Raw genomic sequence first — 13,372 nt, forward strand, 5'->3', positions numbered from 1 at the left:
TCCAATCTCGATAAAATAGTAAAGAGTAGAGACATCAGACTGGCAACAAAGATCCGCCTAGTCAAAGCCATGGTATTCCCTGTAGTCACCTACGGATGTGAGAGCTGGACCTTAGGGAAGGCTGAGCGAAGGAAGATCGATGCTTTTGAACTGTGGTGCTGGAGGAAAGTTCTGAGAGTGCCTTGGACTGCGAGAAGATCCAACCAGTCTATCCTCCAGGAAATAAAGCCCGACTGCTCACTGGAGGGAAAGATACTAGAGACAAAGTTGAAGTACTTTGGCCACATCATGAGGAGACAGGAAAGCCTAGAGAAGACAATTATGCTGGGGAAAGTGGAAGGCAAAAGGAAGAGGGGCCGACCAAGGGCAAGATGGATGGATGGCATCCTTGAAGTGACTGGACTGACCTTGAGAGAGCTGGGGGTGGTAACGGCCGACAGGGAGCTCTGGCGTGGGCTGGTCCATGAGGTCACGAAGAGTCGGAGACGACTGAACGAATGAACAACAACAAACAAACAGTATTCCCCCCCCCCCCCCCCCATCACTGATATATATTTTCTGTTCGTCGCGGGAGTTCTGTGTGCCATATTTGGTTCAATTCCATCATTGGTAAAGTTCAGAATGCTCTTTGATTGTAGGTGAACTATGCATCCCAGAAACTATAACTCGCATATGTCAAGGTCTATTTTCCCCCAAGAGTGCCTTAAGAGCGCCCCTGGGCAAAATCAACTATACTGCAAATGCTTACTTTTCGTAATGGGTTGAGCCGCCCCTGACTGCTAGCCAGTGTTGCTTAAGGCTTCTTGCTTTTTGGTCTTTCATATTCGGATCCTGCATATATTACTGCAGTTTGAAGAGCTAGTTGTCATCAGATAATACATATTTATTTGTCTGGGTATAGTCTTGCTTTGCTATAGAAGTTTTTAGCATCTTGCACAATTCTGGTCTCATATCTTTATAACTGTTATACACTTGATCTCCCATCTGCATCTTAGAGAGAAGAACAGAAAAGATCACACACAACATAGTAGAGATAGTGGAGATGATAAAGCGATAATAAAGGGCTAAGAAGATTGCTTGTGTTATACCAGTATTTGTTTTTCCAAATAAGATTTAAACTGAAGTACAAGCCATTCCCAAGTTAAAAATACCCGACTTACAAATGACTCATAGTTAAGAACGGGTGAAACAACATGAAGTGAGAGAAATCTACCTCTTGGAAGGGAAATTCACTCCAAGAAGAGTTGCCGAGAAAAGGTGTCTCCACTGAAGCTTTGTCACTAATCTTTGTTTCCATAACAAACCAAATTTTTCAAAATCCAATTATCACAGGGACAGAAAGTGAGGTGAAAACCTATGAACAGGGTCATGGACAGCAAAAGAAACATTACAGGGTGTTAGCCCTTCCCTGTGCTATCCAAAACTAATATATATCTGGCTGGAGTGACACTTAAAAATGTACCTGTTCCAACTTACATAGAAATTCAACTTAAGAACAAATCTACAGAACCTATCTTGGGGACTGCCTGTATCCGAAAATCACCTTCAGGCTTTTGTGTGATGAATATACATTTAAGTCTCATTGCTACTCTATTCATTCCAAAAACAAGATGAGGCAAGTCAACAATCTCATTGCTTCTTCAAGAAAACCTAACCATTTTTTATCCATGTCAGGAGTCTTCCCAGAGCCCTCATTCATATCATACAGTATTAAGAGGTTTTTCCAGAGTTGAGGTGCTAAGTTGACTTTTGCAACCACTGAAAATGTGGAGAGCCAGCATGGTATAGTGGTTTGAGTATTGAACTAGAATGCTCAGAGATTAAGGTTGAAATCCATGCTCAGCCACGGAAACCCACAGGGAGACCTTTGGCAAGTCACATTCTCCCAAATGCAAAAGAAGGTAAGGGAAATTCACACTAAACAAACCAAGAAAGCCCTGTGCTACAGCCAGGCCATTATAAGTTGGGAATGACTTGAAGGCACACAAGAACAACATATGATTTTGTAGCAATAGCTTAATAGATTTATTCACATTTTTCTAAAGCTCAGACTTGGTGTTAAGAGATCAAATCTCAGCCTGTTACCTAATACCTAGTTTCATGTAACTCCAACCAGTGCTTTGTATTGAAAGGCACTACCAAATGCGTATGTTTTGAAATCTTCCAATTGAAAGCCATGCTTTCAACTCTTTTGTTATAAATGTTTTTAACTCAGGTTTAGTTAGATATGTAAAATTGTTTAACTATGGAGCACTTTATTGTCCTTGGACCAAAGCACTCATACTGAGGAAGTAGCATTTGAGCCATCATATCCTTTATATCTGTCACTTTTGAGTAGCGATTCACATGAATTCATTTCTTAGCTGTGTTGCTTGGAATGTTCGGCTCACTGATTTTGGGAAGCAATTAGCAAAACAGTTTGTGGAGGGACTGAGTCAGCTATTTCGTTCCTCATATAGCTATCTCCCTAGGCGCATTTTGAGACATTCTGCATTAAGATGTTCTTCAATGTTAACTGTAATTGGCTATGTTCTCTCCATGCTGATCCTACTTGCATAAACTTCCCATCATAGTTCATAGGTGGGAAAGAACTGAACTAATTGATCTAAATCAAGGACAGTTGGTGGCTGTCATGTGAGAATGCTGGGAAGCAGTTTCTAAAATAAGTTTATGAAATGTTCTTCAATTTCAAGGCATTCAGTTTTTAACAATGAATCTAGTTACCTAAATTCATTGTTTTAAAAATAGCTTGGCAGAACTTAAAAGTCTGGATATAAGAATGTTGAAGCATCTCTGAACAAGAGACTTGAAACAACCTCATAATTCAGACTTGCATTAAATATGAATAGAATTGGTTAAAGCCTGGATTCTAACCAGGCTTTTCTGAAGACACTTTTCTCATGAGCAAGACTAAGATCAAGTAAAGGATCCTTGTGGTAGAAATAAGGGAAGGACTGCAGGATGAAGTGGGAATGCTTGAGGCACATTACCTACAACCCATAAATTGAATCCTTTTTCCCTGGCAATAGGAACACACCTCAGGATTGCCACCTATGTATTTGGGGGTCACAGAATAGAAATTCAATTGTTCTTTCTTGCAGTGCAAATAGAAGTATCCATATTATATCAAAGATGAATCTGGTTTAACTGAAGGCCACATTAATTTCAAAAGTATGGTGTAATTTAACTGTGTTCCTTGGGTTCTGGTTAAAGAGGAAAGTGGACATTCCTTTTTTCTTGCAATTTAACAGAGTCTCAACTCCACGTGGCTGGCATCTGATCAAAACCCAAACAGTTGTTTCTCTGTTTGCTTTTTCCAGATCTCCTTCCACCAGGAGTCTGTAGTCTTCTCAATCCAGCAGCTATCTATGCAAATAATGAGATCAGCCTAGGAGATGTGGAGATCTATGGTTTTGATTATGATTACACACTAGCACAATATTCAAATTTGTTGCACTCTATGATATTCAACACTGCCAGAGACATCCTGATTGAACATTATAAGGTAACATTGTATTGTTTTTAGTTTCCTAGTTATGATCGGATGCATTTGTCTTTGCATGCTACTTAATTCATAATATACCACTGAAATATAATGTTGAGGCCATATTATGAGAAAACAGTGTGTACGTTTTTTATTTATCTTACATGTGCAGAAAGGTAAAATGGCCATCCTTGAGATTAGAAATATTTGCTTAGGGTCTTTTCAGTTAATTGTGATTTGCTGTTAGACTGATCTGGGACAAATTACTATTAATGTTGCTTATAGTGTATGTAAACAAGGTAATAATTGAGCATGATTTGAAATTGACTTGTTTCAGTCAACTATAGCTAACACTTAGGATTGTTTTCCAGATTTTGCCATAAAAAGCAAATGTTTTGGATGTCTTTGGAACCTTAGTGTGGGAATAGCGGCTCGTGGACATAATGCTATATCAAAGCATGTGAAATACCCACCCCTCCTGTAGTTGATCAACTATAGCTTCCATCATAATGTATCACTGATCATGCTGCCTTGGAGGCATAGGAACTGAAATGCAATATGTGGAGGTCCAAATCCTGTGCTACAATTAGTTTATCATTATGTACCAACATAGCCATTGGGTCAATGTATCTAAACTAGCCTCAGACACCAGTCTATTTGGGTTTTCTATGGCCAGACATTTTCATTTTATATTTTGCAGTTTTTATTTTCTGTACATGGATAATTTTAGTTAATACAAACAAGCAAAATTGCAGTAGATGTAAAAGGGAAAATTCAAATCTACTAATTGCTGGAGTTGGAAAGGAGTGTTTGTGTAAGTCTGACTTGCACATCAAACTGTGGTTTAGCACTGAAGGCAAACACAATTATTAATATTAGTCTGTCTTTAGTTTTAATCTAAGTAATATTCTTTCATTTATTTGAAGTTTGTCCTGTTAACAGAAGGCATACAAAACAAGTTTCACTTTATGATCTCTTGGCTGAGAATAAACAAATAAATCTTTTCTTATCATTTTAGTATAGCCTCTATAAGGCAAAATATTTTTAGAGCCGGATTAATATTTCTCTGACTTTTTCTTCAGCCAAACCTTTGACATCTAAACATTTTATTATGAGTTATAATTGTTTCTTTTTATTGTATTGTAATCTATTTTGATATTTCAGTTGCTTCTATTTTTGTTTGATTTTGGGGTATAAATTTAATTTATGTGGATTTATAGCTGTGCCTAAGAAGTCAAGCTTTATGTTTATCCAGTTGGATAGTTTAGTCCTTGCTTATTACATTTTGTGTTGGGAATGTTTTGATTTAGTTTGGTGTATTTTTTAAAGAAAGAACTTCAGATTCTTTCTCTAACGCAAGACTTCTTGTTCTTGTGGACATGGAGATAAATGTGAAAGTGCAGTATGCGTTAAAAGATTCCTGCTTTGCAATAGCCATGTAAAATAGAGAGACAGAGGTCGTGCAGGGAATTTCATCACTGACCAGTGTCCCAAACAAACATACTACCTACTATATCTATTGCTAGTCTTGTCTTCTAGGACTGTTCTGTTCTTTGAAGAAATGACAAGAAATTTGCTTTCTAATTGAATGTTTTGCAGTATCCAGAGGGATTAAGGAAGTATGAATACATTCCAGGATTTGCTATAAGAGGACTTCACTATGATGTGCACAAAGTAAGTTTATACAAATTATTCATGCATTCTTATACCCTTTCACTGTATTGATGGATCTAACATAACCTGTGAGTTTTGTTTACCTACTGAAAATACATGGATATTTTCTCAGAAAATAAAGTACCTCTGATAGGTGTAATTTGATAGGTCTTTGAGCGTGTGACTCCTAGAAGAGAAAACAAAATGTTTGCATAGCACATTTTTAGTAACTGGAATGTCTTGTCTTGCAAGTTCAATTGATTTACAATTAGAAAGAAAGTAATACTTAACTGTGAAGGATTGAAATAAAGACATCGGCTGCCTGTTTGTGGATTAGTAGTTTCTGACGCAAGAAGCAAATTTTCTGTGTACTGACTTTGAAAGGAGAGGAAAAAAAAGAGGAACTTGATTTTAAAACCCCCAAAGCAACTTGGAAAAATAGATGTGGCACAGACTGAAGTAAGAATATGTCACTATTTTTTGGAACATACAGATGTGTTCCCAGTGATCTGTGCAAATGTATGCAGTATCATATATATTAGAAAAGATAGATAACTTCATGAAATTCTAGATATATGCCTACTGTATGCTCTAAGGGTATCACTATGATGCATATGGTTGTGGGTCATTTCATATGTTACATTAAAACTCACTTTAAGGAAGTGATATTGCCTAAGAAGCTAGCCATGAGTGTGTAAACCCTCCCAATATGACAGAAACTGACATGGTAAGAAAACTCTTGGCTAAGCTGGATGGAACAATAGGCCAATGCTACAGTTAATTCTGGCTTGTTGGTAATATGCCTGATCCATCCTGCTGGCATGCCGTGCTTGATCAGCCAGTGCTGCTTAGTGGAATTGCATCCTTTTGTGGAGAACCAATTCACATTCAAGTTGGTATCATTCTGAAACCAAATAAAAACATGTGTTTTTCCCCCTAGAACATTTGGGTCATAATTTATTCCACTCAACTTTGCAGTTCGTTTGTTAACTAATTTTAACATGTGTTGTTTTTTTAACGTTTATTAAATTGCTTTTAGTCTATTTAAATAGTTCAGTTAAATAGTTGTAAATTTACCAAAGAGATTTTATTATACGCTAGCCTGAGATCACATAGATACTTTCATATATATTCTATAAATATCTATATAAGAGTGCCAGTTGGGCAGATCACTTTTTCAGTGTCAAAAGAAGTCTAATCTTGCCCTGAAAATCCCATGATAAGTTTGTCTTAGGCTTGCTATAAGTCAGAAATCACTTGAAGGTACACAACAAGTAGACAAACCAACCTGAATATCTCTGATTCATTTAGTGTATTGTTTGGATGCTCTGACTTGCTTCTGTTCTAGTCAGCCAAAGTCCTAAACCAAGAAAAATCCACAGCTCACGGTCTGACCTGTTAGGCTGAAGTTGCATGGCACGCATGATAAACATGAACATAGACTTATTTTTTTAGCCACTTCCACTTGTAGGAGAAGCCAAGCAAAGTTAATTGAGCAGAATACAGAAACATGTTGTTTTGTTACCAAAAAAAAAAAAGAAAGAAAGAAAGAAAGAGAGAAAGAAGAAGTCTGGAGTACTCAAGGTTTGGGCTTACTGTCTCTAAACACAGCTGAAGTATATGTTACAGCACAGCAAAGGTCTTCAACAGTATTTGATAAGTGGGCGCTGCCTGAAAAAATGCACGACAATAATAGATGCTGAGCTCACATATGCATGTATAAAAAACTACTTAGCTACTTTTAGCAAGTTAAGTATATGAAATCAGTGGCTTGGATATGGTGTAAAAACGGGCATCTGGTCCATCTCCATAGATGGATTTTGTAAAGCAGGAAGTTCTTGCTGCTTCTTATTTGCTCAGGAATCTATTGGTAGGATTCTTCTGATGGAGTTGAAGCACTATCTGGCACACACCCAGTGTGCCCTCAAAATCTGTTCTGAAAGTGTTGGGAGTCTCATTCTGCTACATCTCAGCAGCTAGAAGAAATAAATGCATGTATCATTTTGGATTTAACCCATGAAACCATTTCACAGTACAGATCTATTTATCCTTCAGAGCCTTCTGATGAAGATTGATGCTTTCCACTATGTTCAGTTGGGTACGGCATATCAGTAAGTTATATATGTATCTTTAAAAAGTTTCATTACTGGCACTGTCATCTTCGTGAAACTCTTTCCTTCTGTGTTTTCTTTCTGCATTCCTTGCCCTTTATAAATCTGTTTTTATCAAACATCTAATGGCCAGGTATAGGAAAGAAAATCAAGTTATGTTTTATGTTATCAAAAAACCCTTTGTGTTGTCAAAAGACCCAAGATCACTTTTGTGGCTGAGTTTTGATATAGTCTGAGCCATTGTAATCTGAATATGTTGGTAACATTCACCAAAGTCAGCTGCCCTCCAAATTGTGTTAATCATCTTTCACAAATCTGCTTTAAAAACCCTGACTTTGAAATTAACATAAGGAGGTTAACAAGTTTATGTAGAGGTCCTGGAATGCTGAAAAGAAGGAAGCTGGCATTTTGGTCAGATAGCAATACAGAGGTGACGTAAAAGTAACAGAAGTTGCGTGGAAACATATTTTCTAAGAACAGAAACAATTTGCTTGCAGTTGATTAAGAACTCTTTTAAAAATTCTGAACATTGTGTTTAAATAGATTTTTTAAAGTTTCTGGTGGTTTTGGTAAACTTTTGAGATACAGTGCTGCATGTTACTATTAATAGCTTTTATTTCCCAATATTATATTGAGGTATAATATAACTTCAGGAGAGAGAGGTTGGAGTGCTACCTGTGCTGTATAATGAAATAAAAAGTTCTACTTTGAAAGAAAATTCCTGTTGATTTATCAGTTGTTTTGACATTTTCTTCCTCCTTCATCTTTTTGTGTGGAATTCTATTAATTTCCCTAGTTGTCTACAATTTATTTATGCAACATCTTAAAATACAGCACCAAGAGCACTTTTTAAAGGGGAATTTTAGTAACTCGTGTATCTTACAATCTTATAATTTTTGAAGCACTTCCCTTTTATAGAAAAACTTTGTTGATAACCTTCAACTGCAATTTCTCTGCCTTCCAATGTTAGCCATTATCAGTAACTAGTGTTTGTCAATATTAATATTCGTAATGTGTAGATTTCAATATTCGTAATGTGTAGATTTCAACCTCCCCGCCCAGTTCTTGATAATATCCAGTACAGGTTTTCCCCAAGTTACGAACAAGATACATTCTGTAGGTTTGTTCTTAAGTTGAATTTGTATGTAAGTCGGAACAGGCACATTTTTAAAGTGTAATGCTAGATATGTATATATAGAGAGAGGGGGGGAGAGAGGGAGAGAGAGAGTCTTTTGGTAGCATAGGGAAGGGTTAACACCCCTGTGGTGCTTGCTTTGCTGTCTGTGCCCCTGTTCAGTAGATTCCACCTCACTTTCTTTCCCTGCGATAACTGGATTTTGAAAAAAAATGGCTTGGTGTAGAAATAAAGATTGGCAAAGGTGAAGACACCTTTCCCCCATGATAACTTTTGCAGGAGTGAATTTCTCTCCTAAGAGGTACATTCCTCTCATTTTCTATTGCCTCATCTCGTTTTTAGCTATGAATAATTTGTAAGTCGGATGTTTGTAACTCGGGCATTGCCTGTAGTTCTTTAGGTATTTAATGAGCTAACTATTTAAATGAAGTGTTATCAAAGTATCTGAAATTTAAACTATGATTCTCTTGCCATTTTATAACCTCAAGTAATGATTATTCATTAACAGTTTCACTCCCCATATATGCCATATGAATACTATGTTATTATTTTTTAAAATCAAAGGATTACAAGCCAGGGATTTTATTTTCCTTGAAGTAAGGACAGCTGTCTGCCAGTTAATGAAGTAAAAGTTTTAATCCCTGTCTTAATGGCTCAGAGTTCAAATGAAAGGCAATGCTTTATTAGAAACTGGTTTAACATGAAGGGCAGATCTTTCTTGATTTTTTCCCCAACTATATAAAGTTTTGCCACTCTTTTGTCCTTATTGGCTTTCATCTTGGTTGAATATGACATTTACTAGAAGTTCTTTTAACTTGCTTTTAGAGGACTGAAACCAGTGCCTGATGATGAGGTTATTGAGATGTATGGTGGAACTCAACATATCCCGTTATATCAAATGAGTGATTTTTATGGCAAGGTATAGTAAACACTCTTATTGACTATTTAATTAACCTTATCTTACCAACCAAGAAATTCAAGATATGTGAATTGCTGAGAATACTAGAGATTTCTTGCAAATTTGGGGGGCAGCACTTGTCAGTTTAAATAAACTGTTTTCTCAGCAGTTGCAACATGCTTACTAAGGAAGCAAACGTGTTAAATACTTAAAAATTGTTGACAAAATAGATTAATATGCAGATGATGACCTATTCAGTAACTTTAGTTGAACATCTCACCTAGTGCAGAGGCATTCTCCACATTGTCACATAACACATATGTCAATTCACTTCTTATTAGGGTATGCCATCTCATGAATCTCCAGGTCATAACTCTTCTAGGGAGCATAACTGGAGCTCTAAATCTATTTTCCCCCTGGTCCAGCACACCATCATCACGACCACTTGGATAGTCATGCTGTACTAAATGTCTGATTTATCGAAGCATTACTACAAAAGCTCAGAGACAGAATATTTCTTTTGCATCTTTTCCAACAATTTTCATTTTGTTCCATTTGACCTCTGTACTCTTTTGTTATTGGTTCCTCCCCAAATACTTTTCCAACATGGCAGAGCTAAAGGGAAGAAGACAAAGTGGTAGCATTGGCCAGACTCAGCCTGCAAGTGGGCTGTTTCTACCCTCCATAAACCATTTTTGCCAGACTTCTTTTCCATATATAAATACTTGCTTTTTCTTATCTCATAACTCAAATCAAGAGGGATAATTACAGTTATTGTATCTACCTAGAAAGTCTGCTAAAACTGAGAAGATATATAAAAGAAAAATGTCCTTGTAATATAAACAGTACAGAAACATATGTTTTGACCATTCCTAATTGACAAGAACAGTCTATATTAGGCGTAAATATACGTATTTCCTTCTAATGGGGGCTAATGTTACCACATTTAAATAGACTAAAGATAGTTGGCTGACAAAACATTTGGGTTATAATTCCCAGCTTCTAGATAACTCAGAAAGCCTGCTTATCTTCTTGAGAACCTCCATATCAGATCCTTTGTTTGTTCATCTTTTAAGCTCTTAGAAATCCTAATTATAACAAGATTGAAGAAAAAATCTATAATGCTATTGTTTCTCTTCAACAGATCTCACCCAACTGGAGGAAAAATTGTGAGATCAAGTGGGTTAAAATGTGTTTAAGACAATAGCTTATAATAGGGAACCAAGCATATACTTCTACATCTGTTTTCTTTTCCATTCTAAATAAGACGTTGGGAATGTAGCATGAGGCACTAAAGATATTTCTCAGGAATTTAGAATGTAGTTCTTCCAGTGGAAAAAGTCTTGGTATAGATACAACTGTAAACTGTATTTCCTTATTCTAGTTTTCCAGATCCTCACTATCCTTTTAACGGAGTCATTGGGTAGAAGAAAGTAATCTCTTCTTGTTTTGGCTTTTAAGTCTTTGCACTTAAAATTTGACATTCAAAAATAATGTTCCTCTTGAAGTCTGTTCAGATACTGTTCGGATTATCTCCCTGAGCTCTGTGTATAGCAAGATCATAACCAGAGCACTCAGGACATAAAATGGCCTTCTCTTGTGCATCTTCAAATCCCATTTGATAAGGAGGTTTATAATACACTGGATGGAAAGAAATACTTGTGTGTTGCATGTTGTAAGTCAGTGGACAACAAGCAGTCCTTTGAGCCCACACCAAAGTGTCACTCTTTTAAACAGTTCACTTTTGCTGCTGTGACCTCATGACGGGTAGAAGCAAAATGATGAGAATGTACTGAATAGGCAAAAGCAGCTGCTTTGAGAAATTGTCCTTTGTGGTTCTTCCAGTTTAAATAGATGTCTGTGCATGTTCTGTATCACCCTATCAATGTGCAATGTTGTATAGCTTTGTCAGTATTGGTTTCTGTCCCCATCTTTATACCATTTGAGTATAGGTTGTATAAGAAAGAAATATTTTGTATCTAGTGTCATATTCTGAATCTTACTAACATGTTATATTTAAAATGTCTAATCATGAAATATTCTTAAAATAAGAAATATCTTTTTAAAAGTGAGAAAAGAGAGAAAAATCAAGAAAAGGTTTTAAGTACTTTGTACAGTTTTTGAGATGGGATGTTTCAGAGAGAATTCCTTATCCAAAGACATTCCAGATAGAAACTAGTTTTTTTCATGTCCAGATTAAATATCCTGTTGCACTTAAGTTTCCTTTAAAATCTGTAATTTCGGATTAATGAATTACTTACAGATTGTTGTTGAATAAAATAAGAAATGTTCCTAATTTCCCTAGGTGCTTCTGTGAGCTTTTAAAAGCTCATGGACCTTACACAACAGTTTACAATGAACTTTAGAAAGTCACAGATATTACCCTCTGTAAAAAGAAGAAAAAAGAAAGGTCTTTACGAAATGAGTAAAAAAAAAAAAGGAGTGGGGAATTCTGGTGGATACAGCCAGCAATATTATTGTGCATTATGTATAATTGGTAGCCCAAATAAAATCTTCTCCAACTCACAATTCAGAAATAATCTGTTTATGCCATTTGTAAGTGGAAAGTGTGTTCTTTTTAATGGGGTCTTGACTGTTTAAGATCATTATGCTTATCTGGCTCTCTTATTCCACCCACAAAGACAGAAACCCTCCCGTAGCCACATGACAATCTGTAGCTCTCTTCTGTTAATAAAACACTGCTCCCCCTTATTTGTGTTAGAACAGACTGTTCCCTTCTCAGATGAGAGGGCAGATCATATTTCAGTAGCTCTTGGCTGCTATGTGCTACTGTGTCTGACACTAATTTGTAACACAGGCTTCTCTGATTAGCTTTGTTTGTACTGTTTAGCTGCTAAGAAAGATACAATCCTTAACTCTTCTGCATTTCTTTCCCTAAAACAATTCTACAGCCTCTTACTTCCTTAGATAAGATTGGAAAATACTGGAGTCCAATTCCATTTTGGAATTATTCCATTCCTTGATTTTGTTTTCCCTTGAGAGTACAAGGACTATTTGGTTGCACCATCTGCAGTGATATTGCATTAAATGAGTCTATTTAATTTCTTTTGTTCACGTTATGTAGACCCATTAAATATAGAGATCATTACAGAGAGACTATATATGTTGCCAACACTGTGAACCCCCCTGAACCCCTTTGGGGTTGGGAAGAGTGGTATATAAATACCGCAAATAATAATAAATATGTTGGCAAGGAATGGTCTTAAACCTTTTGGCTACAACTAGAGAAGCTTGGTCTCAGAATGGGCCCAGAGCCACCTATTGATTAATAACCTGCCAGCCATTTTCGCTAGTCTGTTGAGTTTCTCTGGAACGATAGATGTGGAGATCCATTGGGCAGAAGCCACTGCATGATTCCCTTGCCAACTGGGAGAGGGGTTGAGTCCTGTTCCTGACCTGGACATTTACCCACTGCCACAACGTCCCATCGGGGCACTGCCATTGGTTATGATGGGCACCCCTACTCCATCTTACACACACTGAATCCAGATCCTCATAGCAAATTGACGTAAAATTGGATAAAGGGAAGGTGGGTACAAAAAGCTCTGATCATATTGAGGTCAGAAGCGGAGGAGTCTTGACTGTAATCGACAGAGTGCAGACTGGAATAAAGCTTTCACTGGGAAAGGGAAGCACATTGGACTTGCCGCTATGATCCTCATATGCTGCCCTTGGTAAATTGGGAATGCTATTTAGACACAAGTATGATGCCAAGTTAATATTTTTAGTAGTTAACATTCACATTAATGGCCATTATAAGAGAAGAAACATGGGATGAGTGCTACCCAGTTATTTCTCTTCAAAGTCAATGCTGTTGGCTAGAATCTGTTGCTAGATCTTCTCCATGTGCCAAGAGTCAGTATTTTGCAGTGGATTCACTACTACTTAACAATTGGAGTATTTCTGCTCAGACCCATGACATTGTCTTAAAATGACATGGATGTAAAACCCAGAATAATTGCTTTCCCCAGTATTACTGAACCAGGTTTTAAGATCAGCTAGGAAGCTTCTTTTGGTCAGGCGCCAGGAGAAACCAGCATTTAGCATGTGAAACTAACATAACAAATTAG

The 13,372-nt window shown here is 36.8% G+C and overlaps 1 protein-coding gene across 1 annotated transcript in view; it reads left to right on the forward strand.

Moving 5' to 3' along the window:
* The window catches only part of NT5DC2 (5'-nucleotidase domain containing 2), a 39,100-nt gene that overhangs the window by 7,937 nt on the left and 17,791 nt on the right, over positions 1-13,372 (forward strand). The window contains exons 2-5 of the mRNA XM_060765866.2: positions 3,321-3,505; positions 5,084-5,158; positions 7,193-7,248; positions 9,209-9,302. Of these exons, the coding sequence (XP_060621849.2) occupies positions 3,321-3,505; positions 5,084-5,158; positions 7,193-7,248; positions 9,209-9,302 (410 nt within the window). The remainder of the gene's footprint in view (positions 1-3,320; positions 3,506-5,083; positions 5,159-7,192; positions 7,249-9,208; positions 9,303-13,372) is intronic.

This window comes from Anolis sagrei, chromosome 2 (assembly GCF_037176765.1).
Source record: "Anolis sagrei isolate rAnoSag1 chromosome 2, rAnoSag1.mat, whole genome shotgun sequence".
NCBI classification, from domain to species: domain Eukaryota; kingdom Metazoa; phylum Chordata; class Lepidosauria; order Squamata; family Dactyloidae; genus Anolis; species Anolis sagrei.